Source organism: Amblyraja radiata, chromosome 23, assembly GCF_010909765.2.
Source record: "Amblyraja radiata isolate CabotCenter1 chromosome 23, sAmbRad1.1.pri, whole genome shotgun sequence".
Classification (NCBI taxonomy): Eukaryota; Metazoa; Chordata; class Chondrichthyes; order Rajiformes; family Rajidae; genus Amblyraja; species Amblyraja radiata.
This window is the reverse complement of record NC_045978.1, coordinates 25,166,438-25,188,675: the sequence shown is the minus strand read 5'-3', so window position 1 is coordinate 25,188,675 and position 22,238 is coordinate 25,166,438. Positions and strand designations below refer to the sequence as shown.

General features: G+C 45.7%; 1 protein-coding gene across 2 annotated transcripts in view; it reads right to left on the bottom strand.

Moving 5' to 3' along the window:
* Positions 1–1,505: 1,505 nt before the first annotated feature.
* The window catches only part of actr5 (actin related protein 5), a 33,090-nt gene continuing 12,357 nt past the window's right edge, over positions 1,506–22,238 (bottom strand). Inside the window, exons 5-10 of one of the 2 annotated variants that reach the window (XR_004415462.1) lie at positions 18,194–18,376; positions 12,867–12,992; positions 7,452–7,600; positions 3,200–3,332; positions 2,139–2,665; positions 1,506–2,037 (exon numbers count right to left, since the gene is read on the bottom strand). Coding sequence is in view for 1 of the 2 variants with exons in the window: in XM_033041864.1 (XP_032897755.1) it covers positions 2,471–2,665; positions 3,200–3,332; positions 7,452–7,600; positions 12,867–12,992; positions 18,194–18,376 (786 nt within the window). In the remaining variant the exon portion in view is untranslated. Of the gene's footprint in view, positions 2,666–3,199; positions 3,333–7,451; positions 7,601–12,866; positions 12,993–18,193; positions 18,377–22,238 lie in introns of both variants that reach the window. The other variant, XM_033041864.1, reaches the window with a different exon arrangement.

The following is a 22,238-nucleotide window of genomic DNA, read 5'->3' as shown; positions in this document are numbered from 1 at the left end:
GCCTGTACTTAGTGTGTACATTCTCCCTGTGACCACGTGGGTTTTCTCCAGGTGCTCTGGTTTCCTCCCACACCCCATAGACGTTCATGATTGGAGGTTAATTGTCTACAGTAAAATTGTAAATTGTCCCTAGTGTGTAGGATAGTGTTAGAGTACGGGCTGATCACTGGTGGGCCGAAGGGCCAGATCTGCAATGCATCTCTATAGTCTAAAGAGTCAGGCAACATCTTTGGAGAACATGGATAGGTGAAGATTCGGTTTGGGAACCTTCTTCAGATTCTGAGTCTGAATAATAGTCCCAACCCGAAAAGTCACCTATCCATGTTCGCCAACAATACTGCCTGACTAGTTGGGTTACTCCAGTATTTTGTGTCTTTTTTTGTAAACTAGCATCTGCAGTTCCTTATTTCTACATTTTGGGTGTGTCTCTAGAATGCGACTCAAATACACAATCCTTAGACTTTAGAGATACAGCACAGAAACAGGCCCTTCTGCCCACCGAGTCCATGCCGACCAATGATCACCCCGTACACGAGCACCATCCTACACATTAGGGACAATTTACAATTTTGCCAAAGCCAATGAACCTACAAGCTTGCACGTCTTTGGAGTGTGGGAGGAAACCAGAGCACCTGGAGAAAACCCATGTGGTCACAACACCTATAGTCAGGATCAAAGCCGGGTCTATGGTGCTATAAGCAGCAACTCTACCGCTGAGCCACTGTGCGGCCCTACTTGAGAGCCAAATAATTGTGCTGTGCAGATGCAATACTTTGCAGATGAACCTCCAACTAGGTTCAGCCGGCATCAGAAGTATATATTTTACAAATTGACAATATTCACTCCCAAGAGCCTCTTCTATTCTCTTATTTTACTCTCTCGCCAAAGCCCTGTGCTTTTTGATGTATTTGTTATGACAAGAGCTTGGATTTCAAATGTAGTCAGCCTGCAAGATTGCCAATAACTCTGACATAAAAGTCAAGCTTCTCAACCTTTTCCCCCCCGGGGGCCCGAATTATTCTACCATATGTTTCTTTTGTTCCTGTTTCCTTCATATTTTTACACTTTAACAGATAGATAAATTAATTTAACTTGCAACTCAGTTGGTAGTTTTCTCAGTTTAGAAGGTCTTGTCTTAGAAGCTCATGGTGCATTTCAAAGATTCACCAAGTTGTGGATGAAAACATCTCTTCTCAGCTCTGTCCAGAATGGTCATGACCTTATCTTCAGACTGTTACCCCCGGCATCTACATACGTATCCCATCCAGGGGAAACACCAACTCTGCATCTCTCCCTCAAGCCCCCTCACGTTGGATGTTTCCTTGTGATCATCTCTCGTTCTTCCAAACTCAACAGAAGATGAGACTTGGATGTCTGCCTAATCGCTCTGAAGCTCTCTGCAAGATGTTTACAGATTCTTTCAACCGTATGATAGGTTTCTCTTGGGTAATAACAAGCATTTGACAGTACGAAACATAACAAAGGCAGCTCCAACATCTTTCTTATTTTTCATCTAATATTCTAAGAGTGCAATCTGTTTTTAATGCATGAAATAAACAGTCATAAATATTTGGGGCTTGCAATATTCACCATTATTGCTGAATGGAAACATTGTTTGCACCTATGATGCTGCCGTTGCAGGTTAATAAATTCTACCTCTTTTAGCGACAGTTTGCCAGAATAAATGATAATGTTTAGAACAGGGGGCAAATCTAAAAAAAAAGACATAGTACGCCTTTCGAGTCTAAGTCGACAAATGAAGCTCAATCATTTCCTTTTTTTTTAATGGAAACTGTACTACCTGCATCGTGGACCTTCAGAACCAACACCCTCCGTACAAAATGAAGAGAAAAGTAATCAATACTATTGTTGAACAAAATCATAAGTTTTGCAAGAAATTAAACAACAACTTGCTTTTGCCTTGGGTGTCACTAAAAGTGTATCACCCCAGAGTGTAGATTGAGGGTCATACTATGTTTTATCCACAGTGACAAGGTCAAGTTCCACTTAGAAGGGATATAAAGAAACAAGAAAATGCTTCAATGTCTGAAGAAGGGTTTCGGCCCGAAATGTTGCCTATTTCCTTCGCTCCATAGATGCTGCCGCACCCGCTGAGTTTCTCCAGCAATTTTGTCTACCTTCATTTTTCTTATCACTTTCAAACTACATCCCTTCTCAGCGAGCCTTATGAGTAGCACTCAGTCACGATAGACAATACCTCATATTTCTGAGTAGATATTGATGTACAAGTAATACATAGCCTGAAGAACAATATAATCTCAATTTTTAAATTCTGTAATGCAGTTCGTCCAGTCTTTACAGCAGAAAATAAATGTCTCTCATATAAAAAGAACATCGAGCCGTGTATTTAACTTGCAATACGCTTAAGTTGGCTTCAATTTAAAATATATGTCTCTCATTTTATGCAAAAGCCAGGTCAGAACTGAATGTCTTCAAATCCTTTAACTTGTCAGTGCAATAGCACTGGTTTTGTAAGGTTCATCGGTACATAAACATTAGAAGCAACGTGTTCACTCAAGTACTCTCCCCCCTTCTCTTCATAGTCTGCCAGTGTGATCCAGCCCTCAGCTTGATCGATGTGCTCAATAGCCCAGTCTCTTGCACCAAACCAGGCATCTAGAACAGGATTGGAAGCAAGGGCCACCTGAAAAATACAAGGGCCCATATCAATATATACAATTCTATACAACTTAGGAGAAATTACTTAAAGGAGAAAGGTAAATACGTGACCACTAATTCATGGTGATATCGTGTCACTTTCATGAATTTTGTTTCCGGAGATTGGTCCGCATGGTGGCACAGTGGTAAAGCTGCTGCCTTACAGCGCCAGAGATCCGGGTTTGATCCTGACTACTGGTGCTGTCTGTACAGAGTTTGTACGTTCTCCCTGTGACCTGCGTGGTTTTTCTCCGGGAGCTCCAGTATACAGAATTGTCCCTAGTGTGTGTGGGATAGTGCTAGCGTGCAGGGATCGCCGATCGGCACCGACACGTTGGGTTGAAAGCCCTGTTTCCCCGCTGTATCTCTAAACTAAACTAAAAAGCATCCATTGCCCCAAACGTTGGTCAACAGTGGGTCAGAGGGTAGATCAACTTTGATTTCCACATTTGTCATTACTGCCTCTTCCTTGCCATCCATCCAACATATCCAACTAAACACAGCTTTGCTGTCGTAGTACCTGGAACGACGACCGAAATGGCCTCATGGCAAGAAGCTCCCTCTCCATCCGCGTCTTCATCCCAGGATATAGAATGTTTCCGCCAGTAAGGAATACATTTTGTACAAGTTCGTCTTGTTGTTGCTTTGTGTATCTATTAAAGCAGAATTAAAGCAGATTTATTGAGAGCAATTTCTGGCCCCATATCCGAGGAAGGATGCGCTGGCATTGGAGAGGATTCAGAGGTTTACAAGAATGGTTGGGTTGGCATATGATGAACGTTTAATGGCACTGGGCCTGTACTCGCTGGAGTTTAGAAAATTGAGGGGGGATCTTGTTGAAACTTACGGAATAATAAAAGGCCTGGATAGAGTAGATGTGGAGAGGATGTTTCCTTTAGAGGGAGAATCGAAGACCCGATGCCATAGCCTCAGAATAAAAGGACGTACGTTTAGATGAGGAATTTTGTTAAGTCAAAGGGTGGGGAATCTGTGGAATTCATTGCCAAAGACAGCTGTTGAGGCCAAGTCAGTGGATATTGTTAAGGCAGAGATTGAGAAATTCTTGATTAGTAACAATGTTAGGGGTTATGGGGAGAAGGCAGGAGAATGGGGTTGCGAGGGAAAGACAGATCAGCCATGACTGAATGACAGAGTAAGACTTGATGGGCCAAATTGCCTAATTCTCGTCCTATAACTTATGAACTCATTAATCTATTTTTTTACAGCTTTCTGTTGCAGTTTTCAATCTTCAACTCATTCGTCCATGGGCATGCCATGTTTTGTACAAGCGATGGATACGTTGGCAATGGTTCTCCCAATGACTTCCTCCCAAGGTTATTCTGAGGTTGACTCACAGCTAGGGTTTGTTTACCTTGCACTCTGCCATCTCAAGGAGCAGCACCAAGAGATTAGACAGAGCTGCACAGGGTTGTGGTAAATTTAGATTTAGATGTTAGAAGCTGTTTCCATTAGCAGATGGACAGATTCAAACTGACAGGCAAAAGACAAGTTTAGTTTAGTTTATTGTTGTCACCTGAACCAAGGTGCTGTGAAAAGCTTTTTTTGTTGCATGCTATCCAGTCAGCGAAAAGATTATACATGATTACAATCGAGCCATCCACAGTGTACAGATACAGGATAAAGGGAATCTGTTGAAATAAAGCTTGCAATCACTGTGGCAATTTTACAGTGCAATGTTAAATAATTCTAATTGGCGGTAGAGTTGCTGCCTAACAGCACCAGAAACCCAGGGTCAATCCCGACTACGGGCGCTGTCTGTATGGAGTTTGCATGTTCTCCTTGTGACCGCATGGGTTCTCTCCGGGTGTTCCGGTTCCCTCGCACTTTCCAAAGACGTACAGGTTTTTAGGTTAATTGGCTTCTGTAAATAGTCCCAAGTGTGTAGGATAGAACTAGTGTACGGTTGATCATTGGTTGGCAGCAGACCCGATGGGCCTGTTTCCACGCTGTATCTCCAAACTAATCAACATAAGCCACTTTGTTCACCCATCTCAGATAAAACTTAATGCACGAAAGCTAATATTTCTATTCTACTTACAATCATAAATCCATCCTCGTACAAGATGAATGAGTACGGGTGAACAAATGTTTAAAACACGATTGCCAAGTTTTGGGTTGAGGAATGGATATCCTTCTGGATCAGCCTCAAAAGAAATGTATTTTCAGCCAAGTATTTTAAGTCTGCTTACTTGCAGACTCAATCATTATTGTATTGAGGTGGGCACCATTATGCTGCTTTATAGCTGGTTCCTCGTGCAATTAAACAAACAGTGCCACGAAAAAGAAAACTCATCAGCCACCATCTAGCCCAAGGCACCAATGATCTTTTTGCTTTGCTAGTTCTTTAGTTCAGAATAGCCGCTTCTTTATCCAAATAGAGAAGGCCAGTATAATACCAGTGTAAAAGCCAGGTTTGAAGTGCAGGCTTAGGTTTATTATTGTCGCCTGCACTGAAGTACAGAGAAAAGGTTTGTTTTACATATTATCCAGTCAGATCAGATCATACTCTACACAAATACAATCATGTCAACATTCAAGTACAATGGGTAGAGCAATGGGGGAGATACAGAGGCCAGAATATAGTCTTCAGCATTACAGTGGACCCTTTCCATAGACCTCAGGAAGTAGAGGTGAACCGCACAGTACCCTAGCTCATGGATGGGCCGTTCAGAAGCCTCATAATAGAGGGGAAGAACCTGTTCCTATGACTGGAGGTGCATGCTTCCAAGCTTCTGTACCTTCTGCCGGACAGGAGCAGGAAGAGATGAAGAAATGACCCGAATGTGAGGTCTTTGATTATACTAGCTGCTTTTTCGATGTGGAGTGTAGATGGAGTCACTGGTGGGAGGTTTGGTCTGTGTGACGGACTGGGCTACATCGACAACTCTTTGCAATTTCTGGGACAGAGCTGTTCCCAAACCAAGCTGTCACACATTCCAACAGTATAGACCTTTTGAAGCTTTTACACTGGCAGATGGGACTAATGTAGATGGGACATGTTGGCCAGGGTAGGCAGACTGGGCCGAAAGACCTGTTTTCACACTGCATGACTATGACACTACAATAGGTGGAGCAAAGGGGAGGATAGAGAGTGCTGAATATAGTTCTCAGCATTGTATGGGACTTGGTCTGACAAAAATTGCCATCTTTCTTCCTATCGTTTTTGCTAAAGGACTAAGATCAGGACTCTCAGGATAGGAGTAGAAATTGGATAATGTTGTCCTTGGAGATGATGACAGCACCGCCTCCATGGACAGGTATATAGGACATGCCGGCTGCATGGGATTAACTCAGAGAAAAGCATGACCCTGTTTCTGCTACTACTCTGGCACACCTATTCTTAGTTCTTTAAAAAGATTGTAAAGATGATGGCGTTTTTGTGTCCTATCTCACACCAAGACCCACTCACTCATCACCCGTCTCTGCTTAGTTTAACAATGCAGCGCGTCAATGAGCCTTTTGGCCCACCATGTATGCACCAACCAGCGAACCCTATCCTACACACTAGGGACTATTTTTAACAATTTTTACTGAAGCCAATTAACCTACAAATCAGTGTAGGAAGGAACTGCAGATGTTGATTTACACTGAAGATAGGCTCAGAGCGCTGGAGTAACTCAGCGGACCAGGCAGCATTTCTGGAGAAATGGGTGGGTGACGTTGTGGGTCAGATCCTTTCTTCAGTCTCACCCGAAACGTCACCCACCCTTTTTCGCCAGAGAGGCTGCCTGACCCGCTGATTACTCCAGCACTTTGTGTCTATCTTCAACCTACAAACCTGTACGTCTTTGGAGTGTGGGAGGAAACCGGAGCACCCAGAGAACACCCACGCGGTCACAGTGAGAATGTGCACACTCCATACAGACAGCATTCACAGTCAGGATCGAAACCAGGTCTCTGGCACACAAAGGCAGCAGCTCTACCGCTGTACCACTGTGCCACCCTTTCTTTAAACAAGCGAACTAGACAGAAAATGGGTCACAGTGAGAGGTACGACAATATATCTTGATTTCACAGATCTCTCCTTTGTCAGGTGAATGTGATCAGTTGGTGCCAAACATCCTGCATTCCCGTATCTCACAGGGAAACCCCGCTAGTGGCTTTGTCATAACATCTCACTCAGTGGAACAGAGATACTGCAGAGATAGTGACACACACGCAATGTAAGGTGTTTGATCACAAGTTGAAAATAAACAGACCAATTTCCAAACGTAAGCCTATTTCTATTCTGTTTTGGTTTTTAGTTTTAGTGATACAGCATGGAAACAGGCCCTTCGACCCACCGAGTCCAAGCCGACCATGATCACCCGTACACCAGTTCTATCCTGAACTAGTCTGGTCTGAAGAAGGGTCTCGACCAGAAACGTCACCCATTGCTTCTCTTCAGAGATGCTGCCTGTCCCGCTGACTAACTCCAGCATTTTGTGTCTACCTTCGATTTAAACCAGAATCTGCAGATTTTCCCACACACTAGTTCTATCCAGTACGCTAGGGACAATGTACAGCGGCCAATGAATCTACAAACCTGTACGTCTTTGGTATGTGGGAGTCAACTGGAGCAGCTGGAGAAAACCCAGGCAGTCACAGCGACAACGTACAAAATCCATCCAGACAGCATCAGAGGTCAGGATTGAACCCAGATCTCTGGCGCTGTGAGGCAGCAACTCTACCGCAGTGCTACTGCGCCGTAACCGCTGCACCACTCTGTTCTTATGCTGTTAATCGATTCAATAAAACCTGAAGAGACATACCTGTCCAGAACATACTGTATTGTTTCGGCGATGCCAGACTGTTCCTCTCCTATCAGTGATGGCTGGAACATAACTTCAGGGACCCGGATGCGCTCACTTCCCAGATGCAGCTGATGATATTCTGCAAGGTTGAACATCTGTCCAATTGGTTATATAAAAAGGCAGAGGTTGATAATAAGTAAAATTCAAATATTGGGTACTGTGAATCTCCTTTTAATGAATTCACAGATTGGTATCATTCACATTTAAAAAAAATGTATACTTTTGGAATAGCACAAAGCTGCTACAGATTCTTAAAAAGACAATTTTTAACACAAGCCAGATATCTCAATCCCCAAGTAGACTAACGCAACAGATGTGAATAAATGTAAATCTGAAGGGTAGATACATGGACTGCAGATGCTGGTTTACAAAATAAATGCTGGAGGAACTCAGTGGGCCGGGCCCCATCTCGAAGTTACAGAGCCATGCAGCATTGAAACAGGCCACTCGGCCCAATATGCCCATGCTGCCCAAGATGCCTTCTACACTACAAGATGAGGGGGGAATGATTGAATAGAAACCCGAGGGACAAGTTTTTGTTTTTTTTTAAGCACAGAGGATGGTGTTACATGAAATGAGTTGCGGGAAGAAGTAGTTGAGGCAGGTACTATCACAATGTTTAATACACATTTGGACAGGTACGTAGGTAGGATTGGTTTATGGGACAAACAAAAGCAGGCGGTACTCCTGTAGATGGGACATGTTGGTCGGTGTGGGCAAGTTATGACTCTATGACTAGTTCCACCTGCCCAGGTTTGACTCGTATCCCTCCAAACCTTTCCCGTACATGTACCTGTCCAAATGTCTTTTTGGAGGACATGAAGAGGTGACGATTTGGGCTGGGACTCTTTAGTAGGGAGCAGAAAAATGAAAATGAGTTGGGGAGGGACAAAGCCTGGCAAGTGATAGGTGGAGTCACAAGGAACTGTAGAGATGCTGGTTTACAAAAAAAGACACTAAATGCTGGAGGAATTCAGCGAGTCAGTCAGCATTTCTGGGGGGACATCAATAGGCGATGTTTTGAGTTGGGATCCTTCTTCAGACTGATTGTAATGGAGGGGTGTGGGTGGAGGGGAAGAAATCTAAAAGAGAGATGGAGGCAGGACAATGCCAAGCAAGTGATAGGTAGGTGAGTACAGGTGATGGAGCATTTGATTGGCAGATGGGTGGATAAAGGCCAGAGATGAAGAGCCATTGGCCATGTTAATTACACAGGCCACGTTAATGGCATAGTTGCGCAGTGGTAGTGTTGCTGCCTTACTGCGCCAGAGACCCAGGTTCGATCCTGACTTCGGGTGCTGTCAATAAAGAGTTTGTACATTCTCCCTGTGACCAGGTGCTCCGGTTTCCTCACACACTCCAAAGATGTACAGGTTTGTAGGTTCATTGACTTCTGTGAATTGTAAATTGTCCCTAGTTTGTAGGGTAGTGCTAGTGTACGCGGTGATCGCTAGTCGGCGCGGACTCAGTTGGCCGAAGGACCCTTTTCCGTGCTGCATCTCTGAATTAAACTAAAGTGCCTGCTTCCACGCTGAATCTCTAAAGCCACAGCATACCATTTGCTTGCATTTCACTATCATTGAAAGCAGATGCAAAACTGCACACATTCAACTTGAAATATCACCTTCCACCCCATCAGCCTTCGTATACAACACCTAATCCTCCAAAAATCCCGCCACCTCCAATGGGATCCCGCCACTAGCCACATTTTCCCAACTCCACCCCTTTCCGCCTTCTGCAGAGAATGTTCCCTCCGCAACTCCCTGGTTAACTCATCCCTTCCCATCCAAACCATCCCCTCTCCAGGTACCTTCCCCTGCAACCTCAGAAGATGCAACACCTGTCGCTATACCTCCTCCCTCGACTCTGTCCATGGACCCCGACAGCCCTTTCAGGTTAGGCGGAGGTTCACTGGCACTTCCTCCAACCTCATCTACCGTATCCGTTGCTCAAGATGTGGACTCTTATACATCGGCCAGACCAAACGCAGACCGGGCGATTGTTTCATTGAACACCTTCGCTCAGTCCGCCGGAACCTAACTGATCTCCCGGTTGCTGGACACTAATTCTCCTTCCCATTCCGACACAGGCCTTTCTGTCCTCGGTCTCCTCCATTGTCAGGGTGAGGCTAAACACAAATTGGAGGAACAGCATCTCATATTTCGCTTGGGCAGCTTACAGCCCAGTGGTATGAATATTGATTTCTCTGACTTCAGGTAGCCCCGGCATTCCCCCTGCAGGTCGGGCAGCATCTCTGGAAAACATAGATCCACGTTCTCCAGAGATGCTGCCTGAAATGTTGAGTTACTCCAGTAAAGTTTTTTTGTTTTTTGCAAAACAGCATCTGCAGTTCCTTGCGCAAACAAAACATTCCACACTACAACACTTTGGAAATCGTTAGTCCTAAGTTACCTGTTACTCCCAAATATAGGAAACTTAGTTACATGCCATATCTCAAATCATCCCAATGCCTTCACCGGTTCCTCGCTCCCCTCCATTGAGTCTCTCTAAAGCAAGCGTTGTCTGCGAAGGGTGCTCAGCATCGCCAAGGACTGCTCTCACCCCAACCATGGACTGTTTACCCTCCTACCATCCGGGAGGCGCTACAGGTCGCTCCGTTGCCGGACCAGCAGGTCCAGGAACAGCTTCTTCCCTGCGGCTGTCACACTACTCAACAATGTACCATGGTGACTGTCAATCACCCCCCCCCCACTCCTCCCACAGGAAAAACACTATGGCTGTATGCATGTAAATAGATTTCTTTATTGAAATCATATTCTATGTCGCTCTTCCAGGGAGATGCTAACTGCATTTCGTTGTCTCTGTACTGTACACTGACAATGACAATTAAAGTTGAATCTGATCTGAATCTTTTACTTTTTGTTTTGTGCTGATAGAAATCAGTGTACTAACTGTTTTCATTGCCTTTTGTGGGAAATATCACTAAGGCAGCAGAGTGGCACAGTGATAGAGCTACTGCCTTACAGCACCAGAGACCCGGCTTCGATCCTGACTATAGAATAGAGAATAGAATAGCCTTTTATTGTCATCCAGACCGAAGTCTGAACGAAATTTAAGCAGTCATACATATAATATAATACAATACAATAAAAAACAACAATAAACACATATTAACATCCACCACAGTGAGTCCACCCAACATCTCCTCACTGTGATGGAGGCAAAAGTCTTAGGGCTGCAGTCTCTTCCCTCCTCTTCTCCTTCTGCGCTGAGGCGATACCCCCCGGGCGATGTTAAAACCTGTCCTCGCGGCTCAAACACCGCGGCCCGGGGTAGTCGAAGCTGCCGCTCACCAGACCTGCTGACGCAGCCGCTGGCCCGCGGCCGAACCCCCGGTCTCAGGCCACCGCCACCAGAACTGCCGTCCCAGCCCCCGGAGCATCGTTCCAGCCCCGAGCCGGATCGCCCTCACGTGAGTGCTGCCACCGTCTCAGCCTCGCGCCAGGCCGCCGCTCCTCCCTCGCGCCAGGCCGCCCCGACTGGGCACCGCTCCTCCCTCAGGCTGGGCCGCCCCGACCGGGCACCGCTCCTTCCTCAGGCTGGGCCGCCCCGACCCGGCACCGCTCCTCCCTCAGGCTGAGCCGCCCCGACCGGGCACCGCTCCTTCCTCAGGCTGGGCCGCCCCGACCGGGCACCGCTCCTCCCTCAGGCTGGGAACGCCGTACCTCCCCGAGCTCGGCTACTTCGACGGGAGCACCGTTCCTTCCTCGGGCCGGCCGTCACAGCCCCTCACGAAAGCCCTGTTCCAGCCCCGAGCCGGGCCGTCCTCACGGGAGCGAGCTCAGTGCGAGTCCTGGCGGGCTCTGCCTCCTGAGCCTCGAGGTCGCCAGCTCCGCCATTAGGCCTCAGCGCAGACGGAGGCAGAGAAGGGGAATACGACAAAAAAGTCGCATTCCCCCGCAGGGAGAGACAGCAAGCCCCGTTTCAACCCCCCCCCCCCCCAAAACACAAACTAAAAACCAAAAACTAGACTAACCAAAACGAAAATGGGTGTTGTCTGTACAGAGTTCTCCTTGTGACCGCCTGGGTTTTCTCCGAGCATACCAGTTCCTTCCCACACTCCAAAGACGTGCAAGTTTGTAGATTAATTGGCTTCGGTAAAAAATATAAACTCCCTCTCGTGTGTAGGATAGTGCGAGTCGACACAGACTCAGTGGGCCGAAGGACCTGTTTCTGAGCTGCATCTCTCTGAACTTAACTAAAGTACCTCTTACCATGCTGTGTCTCTAAAGTCCAAAGATATACACTTCTCACTGGAAACAAATAAGGTGGAAAAGCAAGGGAAATGAAGTTAATTGCACAATATTTGCTGGTACAGGTCGAATGGACTGAAAGGACCTTATGTGCTGTATGTTTAAATAAACTGACTGAAATATCAGAATGACAGGCTAGTTTTTAATTTATTTCCTTTTAAGAGCGTGCCAATAACTACTGTACAGAGATGGTGAAATAGCCTGTCCTGGACAAATCCTCCACCCAGTGGGATCTGGAGGCCAGGTCATTGAGGGATATTTAAAGAAGAATGAAAGATTTTTTTGAAAGATCAGGGAATTCAGCGCGCTGTGGCACTGACAGATTAGATGAAGCCAGGGACAAATCAGTTATGATGGTATTGAATGGCGAGGCAGATTTGAGGAGGCCAGGAATCTATTCCCATTATTTTCTTGTTCTTGAGTCTGTAAATTAACTGCTGCACTTCAGAACCAAGTCCGACAACAGAATGAGCCTGCTTAGTTTTTTTGTCTTAGGGACGCAGCATGGAAACAGGCCCTTCGTCCCAATGAGTCCACGCCAACCATTGATCTCCCTTTCACTCTAGTTCCATGTTTTTCCACATTCACATCTGTTTCCTATACATTAGGAACAATTGACAGAGGCCAATTAACCTACAAACCTTTGAGATGTGGATAGGAAGCCGGAGCACCAGGAGGAAACCCACAAGGTCACAAGGAGTAAGGTGTAAACTCCACACAAACAGCACCTGTAGTCAGGATTGCATCCAGGTCTGTTACGTTGTGAGGCAGCAGCTCTACTAGCTGCACCACTGTGCTGTCAATTCAATATTGGAGTCAATTCAAGGTTGTAATCTAATCTTCATTAATCAATACACAATTAATTTAAAACTATCAACAAAATCACAATTAAGAACTGACGCTCAGGTATTGATAGCTTTTTAAATACAACTTGCCTGAAGCCCACGAGCATACAAACGGATTTATCTGCAAAAATACATTTCTCCACATATGGTTTTCATTTGCAAGTAGGATTGCCAATGCTCTGGATTTTGTTTGAGAAACGGAACGCAATGCACAAGGGAGCTTCGTGCTGGATAAATAGCTGTTGAAATCCTACCTGAACGACATTGGTTTGCTTTCCAAAATCACTCTGATATTCAGGGAAAAGCTGTTCCAGATCATTGACTCCTTCCAAGTCATCCATTGACTGGTCGCAATTCAATACCTGATCCAGATCAGAAACCTGCAAATATGTTTGCACAAAATGAGAGTCAAATACAAACAGTGAGCAAAGCCCCTTGAATTCCCCTCTTCATCAACTTAGCTTTAGGGTGTATTTACACTAGTATTGGTGGTTATTAGATTATTGAATGTTTGCTTATTATATATTATCTTATGTATTGCATCTACAGTCCAGTTATGCTGCTGTAAGTGAGTATTTCATTGTTCTATTGTCGGTACACATTGTGGCAATTAAACACTAGAAATAAGTAAACTGCAGATGCTGATTTACAGGGCGAAAAGGCACAAAGTGCTGGAGTAACTCAGTGGATCAGGCAGCATTCCTGGAGAACATGGATAAGCAATGTTTCGTGTCGGGACCCTTCTTCCCAGTAAAAAAGTCTGAAGAAGGTGGATAGGTGGAGAACATGGATAGGTGACGCTTTGAGTTGGGAGCCTTCTTCAGACAAAAAGAAAGGTCTTTGAGTTTGAAGAAGGGACCCGGCCCAAACTGAAACTTCACCTATCCATGTTCTCCAGGGATGCTGCCTAACCCACTGAGTTATTCCAGCACTTTGTGTCTTTGACAATTAAACACTCTTGACTCTAGAGCTCAGATCTTGCATGTCTAGCAGGGCAGGACTCAAATCTTCCTCTTGCAAAGCACTGTTTGGGTACATTGGGGTTAGGAAGGTAGGTGATAAAATGTAAAGTTTGATATCTTGATGCAATGGAGGCTTCTCCGATTAAAGGAATAAAGAATTCATCCACATCTGGCATAGTGTATCAGCTAACTTGGCACAACAAACGCATGCATTTTAGTTAATCATGACCTCCTGGACTTGGCTCAACTACACTTGCAATATGGTGAACAGACGTGATCTGCACATAAAGAGAGAGGCACCGCAAAAGGTGAACAAAAATAATTAATAACAATGAGGCTAGACAGAGTGGATGTGGAAAAGATGTTTCTAGTAGTGGGAGAATCTAGGACCAGAGGACACAGCTTCAGAATAAAAGGGCGTACCTTTATAATGGAGAAGAGGAGGAATTTCTTTAGCTAGAGGGTGGTGAATCTGCCTAATTCATTGCCACAGACAGCTATGGAGGCCAAGTCATTAGGTAATTTAAAACAGAGATTAATAATAATAATAATACATTTTATTTATGGGCGCCTTTCAAGAGTCTCAAGGACACCTTACAAAAATGTAGCAAGTAGAGGAAAAACATGTAAGCGGAATGAAATAAACTAGAGACATGACTAGTACACAAATTAAAGACAGAATTCAATTCAAAACACAATATGAGGCAATTAATGCACAGATGAAAAGGGAGGGGGGCGTGGGGCTAAGGATAGGCAGAGGTGAAGAGATGGGTCTTGAGGCGGGACTGGAAGATGGTGAGGGACACGGAATTGCGGATCAGTTGGGGGAGGGAATTCCAGAGCCTGGGAGCTGCCCTGGAGAAGGCTCTGTCCCCAAAACTGCGGTTGGACGTGGATGGAGAGGAGGCCGGCTGATGTGGATCTGAGGGACCGTGAGGGTTGGTAGGGGGAGAGGAGGTCAGTGAGATATGGGGGGGCCAGATGGTGGAGGGCTTTGTAGGTGAGGGCCAGGATTTTGTAGGTGATCCGGTGGGAGATGGGAAGCCAGTGAAGTTGTTTGAGGACTGGAGTGATGTGATGCCAGGATTTGGTGTGGGCGATGAGTCGGGCGGCTGCGTTCTGGACCAGTTGGAGTCGGTTGATGTAGGTGGAGCTGATGCCAAGGAGAAGTGAGTTGCAGTAGTCCAGTCGGGAGGAGATGAAGGCATGGATGAGTCTTTCAGCAGCGGGAGGTTTGAGAGAGGGTCTGATTTTGGCGATGTTGCGGAGGTGAAAGAAGGAGGTTTTAATGACATGGCGGATGTGAGGCTCAAGGGAGAGGGTGGAATCAAAGATCACGCCAAGGTTGCGGGCCTGGGGAGATGGGGAGACAGTGGTGCCGTCAATGGTGAGAGTGGGGTTATTGATTTTGCTGAGTGTGGATTTGGAGCCTATGAGGAGGAATTCTGTTTTATCACTGTTGAGTTTGGCGAAGTTGTGTTGCATTGATATGATATGTTCTTGATTAGAAAGGGTGTCAAACGTTACAGGGTGAAGGCCTGGGGTTGAGGAGGAAAATAGATTTGCCCTAATTGAATTATGGGGCAGACTTGATGGGCCGAATGACCTAATTCTGCTCCTATGTGTTATGGTCTTACGCTATACCCATCAGGAAAGTACTGGTTCTTATTTTTCCTTCAGAGAAAGGAGTGAGTAAATCAGCAGAAGTCTTCAACATTATGAAAGAGTTCCGAGCGAAATAAGGAATGGGAGCCACGTAGAGAGTCATTGCGATCCAGCATAGAAAGAGGATCTTCGGCCCGTCAAGTCCGTGCCAACCATCAAACACCCATTTATACTTCATCCCATTATATTCGCCCCATATTCTAGTTGGCTTTCTCCCAGATTCCACTCCACACCTACACACTAACCTAATTAGCCTACCCAGCTGCACGTCTGTAGGATGTGGGAGGAACCGGAGCACTCAGTGGAACCCGACACGGTCACAGGGAGAACATGCAAGCTCCACAGACAGCACCCAAGGTCAGGATTGGACCGTGGTCTCTGCACTGTGAGGCAGCAGCTCAACCAGCTGCACTGCTGGGCACGATAAGTCACAACAAACTCAATTCAGGAGACACTGCTTTAACTATAAACTTCTTTAACTGCTTTTACTATGAAGGGCAGCACAGTGGGGCAGCGGTAGAGTAGCAGTCTTACCGAGGCCCGAATTCAATCGTGACTATGGGTGCTGTCTGTACAGAGTTTGTACGTTCTCCCTGCAAACGTGTGGGTTTTCTCCAGGTGCTCCGGTTTCCTCCCACACTCCAAAGATGTACAGGTTTGTACGCTAATTGGCTTAGGTAAACTGGTTCATTGTCCTTAGTGTGTGTAGGATAGTGCTAGCATATGGGGCGAAGGCTGGTCAGAGTGGACTCGGTGGGCCGTGCTATATCTCTAAAGTAAAGTCTTTCTAAAGTAACTAATAACCACGGATGAACTGAAAGCCATACATCCGAGAATAAAATTGAGATCTGACCTAACCACAACTTATACAAATTTGAATTAAGCTTAATTTTTCCCATACCAAACAATTGTTCTAAACATAATCTCAAGTATGCTGGCAATCAGATTAATGATAAAACAACATCTTGAAACAACAAATGACATGCTGAAACAATGAATAGCAATCAAGAGCATGTATGTGATGTCACAAGTAAATCACGCGGTATCCTTCTTCAGACTGAAAGTAGAGGGGAGGCAAGTGGAGGTAAGAAAAGGCCAGACATGTGGGAGGAGCCATCTTGGGGAACGGCTGCTAACCAGCAGCCGTCCGTTCAATTCACTTTTTTTTATTAGTTTTTAGTGAATTTTGTCCCATGTTTGTTGGGGAATTTGACTTTTGTATGTGGGGGGGGAAGGGGGAAACTATTTTCTAGGTCCCTACCTGGTCGGTGAGGCAGTTTTTTCCCCGGGCTGCACTGTCGACCCGTCCTTGCGGCCTACCAGCGGGAGTGGAGCCGCGTTTTCCTGGCGGGGCCCGCCCAGCACCTTCAGCTTCGGTGGCGGCACAGCGCTATCGTGGAGCGGGCGATGCCTTCCCTGGGTCGCCGCGCTGGGTCGCCACGCTGGAGACCGCCGTGCTGAGACCGCCGTGATCAACACCGTCGAGCTGCGGGACTGTGGAGCGGCCAGCCGCGGGCGGCGGCACCGACTTTAACATCGGGAGTCTCGGAGCACCAACCGACGCGGCCCTGTCGGCTTCGTAAGCCACGGACTCCGGTAGGGAATCGGCCGTTCCAGCCGTCCCAGCCGCTGCGAGGACTCTCCCGACGCCGGAGCAACACCACCTGGCGAGAAAGGCCAGGAACATCGGGCCTCCGTAGAGGCAACTGTGGAGGCCTCAATAGGCCTGACTATGGGAGAACTGGGGATGGGGACTGGACATTGTGCCTTCCCCCCACAGTGGTAACCATTGTGGGGGGATGTTTTTTTGTGTGTAAATGATTATTTTATTCTGTGTCCAAGATGGCTGCCGGAAGGGAGAGTGTACGCTGGCGCGCTTTAGCTGCCGCTGCTCTCTCTTCATATTGTGTTTTTGATTTTTGTCTTTGGATTGAATTCTGTCTTTAATTTGTGTATTGGTGATGTCTTTACTATTTATTTCATTCCGCTTACATGTTTTCACTCTATTTGCTAAATTTTGTAAGGTGTCCTTGAGACTCTTGAAAGGCGCCCATAAATAAATTGTATTATTATTATTATTAGAACAAATCAGGACTAGCAATAGATGACCAAGGAAGGGAGGAGCTCATAATGGCCTGTTGTTGGCTGGGGAAGAGGTGGTTACGAAGGGATACAAGGATGCGACCAGTGGAACTAGTACGACAATTAGGGTGGGCAAGGGGATGGGAGAGACCAAATGCAGGGATTACTTAAAATTAGAGAAATGAACGTCCATCCAGCTGAGTTGTAAACTGCCCAAATGAAATATGAGCTGCTGTTCCTCCAATATGCGTGTGACACTCTGACAGTGGATGAGGCCCAGGACAGAAACGCCAGTATGGGAATGGGAAGGAGATTTGAAATGTTTGGAAACCGGGAGATCGCGTGGGCCAAGGCGGACACCAAGAGGATTTTATTTTGTACTAAACATTATTACATTTATCCTGTGTCCGCACACTGTGGACGGCTTGATTGTAATCATCTATCGTCTTTCTGCTGACTGGATAGCACGCAACACAAAAGCTGTTCACTGTACCTCAGTAAACGTGACAGTAAACTAAACTAAACTAAAGGAGGCTACATAACCAGACAGGGGAAAAAGAATTGTATGGAGTGGTGGGAAGGGAGCTATGGAGCATAAATACTTCTGTGGATCAGTCAGACCAAATGGCCCGTATATACATTTCTAACCCAGACATTGATGCTGCTTTCTGATTACTGACAACAAAACTTATTTTATTTTTCTATTCAGTCCTCTGCTGTGTGTGGAGATGAGCCTACAACAATCTGCAAGCCACAGTCACAGACTGTCCCCCTTAGACTTGCAGCTCCTGCTAAGGAATATCACAACTTCAAGCTGCTACCTGAAGGTTCTGTGTTAAGTGAAAACGATGTCAAGGTCCTCAAACACTTACGTCTGGCTTTGTGTCGACAACATCCACCTCCACATTCACCTCAGCCTGCAGTATCCTGTGCTTGGTCTGCTCAATGACCAGGCTAAGCTTGTTAATGTACGACTGCAGCTCCTCTGCAGAATCCATGTTCATTTCCAGCAGTGCACGCTTGAATCGGTCCATCATGCCTTCTTCTAGAAGCTCCTAAAATGATTGACAATAATATGAAAATCAAAAGTACAGAACATGTTGGAAATCTGAGATAATAGTAGAAAATTTAGGCCAGCACGGTTGCACAGCTGTAGAATTGCTGCCTTACAGCGGCAGCTCCCAGGGTTCCATTCTGACTATGGATACTGTCTGTACGGAGTGTTTAAGTTCTCCCTGTGACCGCATGAGTTTTCTCCGGGAGTTCCAGTTTCGTCCCACTCCAAAAATGTGCAGGTTTGTAGATTAATTGGCTTCGGTAATAAAAACCAATGTAAATTGCCCTTAGCGTGTAAGATAGCGCTAGTGTGCAGGGATCGCAGGTTGGCACGGGCTCGGTGGGCCCAATGGCTTGTTTCCGCTCTGTATCTCCAAACTAAACTAAAATAATAGGCACAAAATGGTGGAGTAACTCAGCGGGTTACACAGTATCTCTGGAGAAAATAGATAGGTGATACTTCAGGTCGGGACCCTACTTCAGACTGAATGGATGTAGCTCTTCACCTGCTCTCTCAATGGCCTGGTCTAGATTCCTCAAGTACAACCGATCATTCACACCATTGTCCCTTGTGGCTGTTCGCCATATGATTCATTCATTCCAAATATAATGTTAGGAGTAATTTAATACGCAAGGACACTGCTAATGGAAAAATACATTCGTACTCCTCAAATATTTCCTTCTTTGACATTAAAACAATGTGTTGATCGTGGTTTATGTTTAAAGGACTCATATGTCATAAATATGGTTTAATTTTACCCAAGGAGATCCCCAGCAAAACTTATCTAAATGTGAAATTGCACCATTGACATGAGTTATAAAAAATACAAGAAAGACCCAGGTAGATAGCATATAAAATTCATGTAGAAACAAGGAACTGCAGATGCTCGTTTAGAAAAAAAGATACAAAGATATAAAGTGCTGGAGTAACTCAATGGGTCAGGCAGCATCTCTGGAGAACATGGATAGGTGACAATTCCGTTTGTGACTCTTCATAATTTTTAATCCATAATTCACAGGAATGGTCTTAATTTCCAAAACATAACTAAAACGTTCCATTTATTATCGTCTTTCACCACCTCAGGAAGTCCTAAAGAGGTTTACGACAATCAAGTACTCTTTGAAAAGCAAACGTGGTGGAAAACACGGCAGATAATTTATATACTGCAATCTGCCATCACAACTCTGTGTTGATACCAGATGGTCTGCTTTAACGATGTTGATTAAATATATTTTATTCATAAAATGTTCAGGTCAACATTTGCAAAGCTGATGGCATGCTAATGTGAAGCAGTTGTTCATTTAAAACCCTAAAGCAAATAGTTCATGGGGATTTTAATGCAGATTTCAACCAAATGTGTGTAACGGCAGGCAGGCCTTAACGTTGTTCTTCCCCGTGGAGTCCTCGCAGATGCTGCCCTTCAGCTTCATTGCATCCCTCAGCACAATAGTCTGGATCATTGCGTGCTTGCTTATAGAATCTGCCATGGACACGTGCCCTACCAGCAGAGCGAGATGTCTGTCAGGGAATGTTGCCGACTGGCCTGCTCCACACTGCAGGAGTACGTGCTGAAGCTCGGTGCAGCCAACGCCAAGGCTCTGCTGGGGAGGGCCACAGTCTTGTGTCCTTCTGCAACTGAACACTGAGGGGCAGCGTTGGGTGGGGACATTCCTCAAACAAGGGAAGGGATATCACCCCAGGAGGTCACAAGTGGGGAGGATGTTCTGTTTAAAGATAGGTGCAAACTCCACTGAGTATGACACTCAGTAGGGCAGCACAGTGGTGCTGCAGTAGAGCTGCTGCCTCACAGCACCAGGGACCCAGTTTTGATCCTGACCTTGGGCGCTATCAGTGTGAACTGTTGCCTGTTCACCCTGTGACCGCGTGGGTTTTCTCACGGTGCTTTCCGTTTCCTCCCACAACCCAAAGACATGCAGGTTTGTAGGTTAACTGGTTTCAGTAAAAAAAATGTAAATTGGCCCTAAAGGGCAAGAGGGTGAGAGGGTGGGATAGAATGAGGCAGTGTGGGCAAGTGATCAATAGTTGGCATGGGCCAAAGGGCCTGTTCCCACACATCTTTCATAGTCATCGAGTCATACAGCGTAGAAACAGGCCCTTCTGCCAGGCTTACGATACAATACAATAGAACTTTATTTATCCCAAGAAGGAAATTGATCTGCCAACAGTCATAAAACACAAAATACATGAAACATGAAATTAAAGTGATGAATGGAAAGGATTGTGGGTGTACAAAGATTGAGGGGGGGGGGGGGGGGAGGGAGTCAGTCTGTGATGTATTTGTAATGTACTTAAAGTGAAGGGGAAGATGTGATGTGATTAAAGTGAAGGGGGAGATGTGATGTATTTGTAATGTACTATCATTGAATGTATCAGAATGGAATTTGTGATGTATATGTAATGTAATATGTAATGTAAATACCAGTGCCCCTTGAGGCCAAAAGCAGAAGCTGGCAAATGTACCTGTGCCTCGTGACTGAGGTCAAGTGACCTTCTGGAAGTTTCTGTCATTGCAGATTAAACAAGATGTCGGACGTGTATTCATTGTGCCAGTCACAACAAGGTCTTAAAGAAGACATTACAAGTCTACCACATGACAGAAGGGGGAGGAATTGCCCATGTTGACCAACATGTCCCATCTACACTAGTGCCACCTGCCCACTCGTAGCCCATAACCCTCTAAACCCATCCCATCCCATGTACCTCAGAATCAGATATCCTAATCAGAAGGCTCTCTTATACTGAAAATAGGATATAACATACTTGTGGCATAGCTAAGCTGATACAACCACGGAAGAAGCATAGCTGGTAATGCTTATAAGGTTAAAAAGAAAGATAGGGGTAGAGAGAAGAGGCTGGCATTGAGCAATGAATGCTGGAAGAGACTGACTGGCTAAAACACAACACGTTTCAAACTGTTGCAAGTAGTTGAAGCAAATTCTCCTTTGGAAAGGATAGGGAATTACTGCAATTTAATGCTCCACTAATTTGGAAAATAATGTTAACAGTTGTCAGGAGGGTCAGGTCTTCCAAGTGCACACACTTTAGACTTTAGAGATACAGCACTTCTGCTCACCGAGTCTGCACCGACCCAGCAATCAATCCATACACCAGCACTATCCTACACACTAGGGACAATTTTACCAAATCCAATTAACCTCCACACCTGTACGTCCTTGGAGAGTGGGAGGAAACCGGAGTACCCAGAGAAAACCCATGTGGTCACAGGGAGAACATATAAACTCCATACAGACAGCACCCATCCCCAGGATCGTACCTGGGTCTCCGGCGCTGCAAGGCAGCAGCTCTATTGCTGCGGCACTGTGCCACCACACATGCACAGATTTTCTGGCACTCACTTGGAGAAATGTGTTTGACCTGTGAGGAACTACTGACTTTCCCCTGTTAAATGTGTCCATTTTCTCCCAAGTGCTTCAGAGATACAAAGCATTTTATTTGCATTGAACCACTATGCCTTCAAGTGGTAAATATCAAGTACTGCAGTTAAACGTTGGTCATAACACATGAATTTAGAGTATGAAGGAACTGCAGATGCTGGTTTAAACCGAAGGTAGACACAAAAAGCCAGAGTAACTCAGCAGGTCAGGCAACATCTCCGGAGTAAAGGAATAGGCGACATTTCGGGTCAAAACCCTTCTTCAGTGATTCAGTCCGGGCGTGGGGGAGTGCTCCGTCCTGTTTCAACGAATGCAATCAACCTGGCGTGCACAATCAAATAGGATCAAATAGAACAAGTTGTCCTACAACTTTAGGCTGTGCACGCCATACGCAAGAAGAAGAAGTGATTCAGTCCGAAGAAGGCTCCCAACCCGAAACATCAC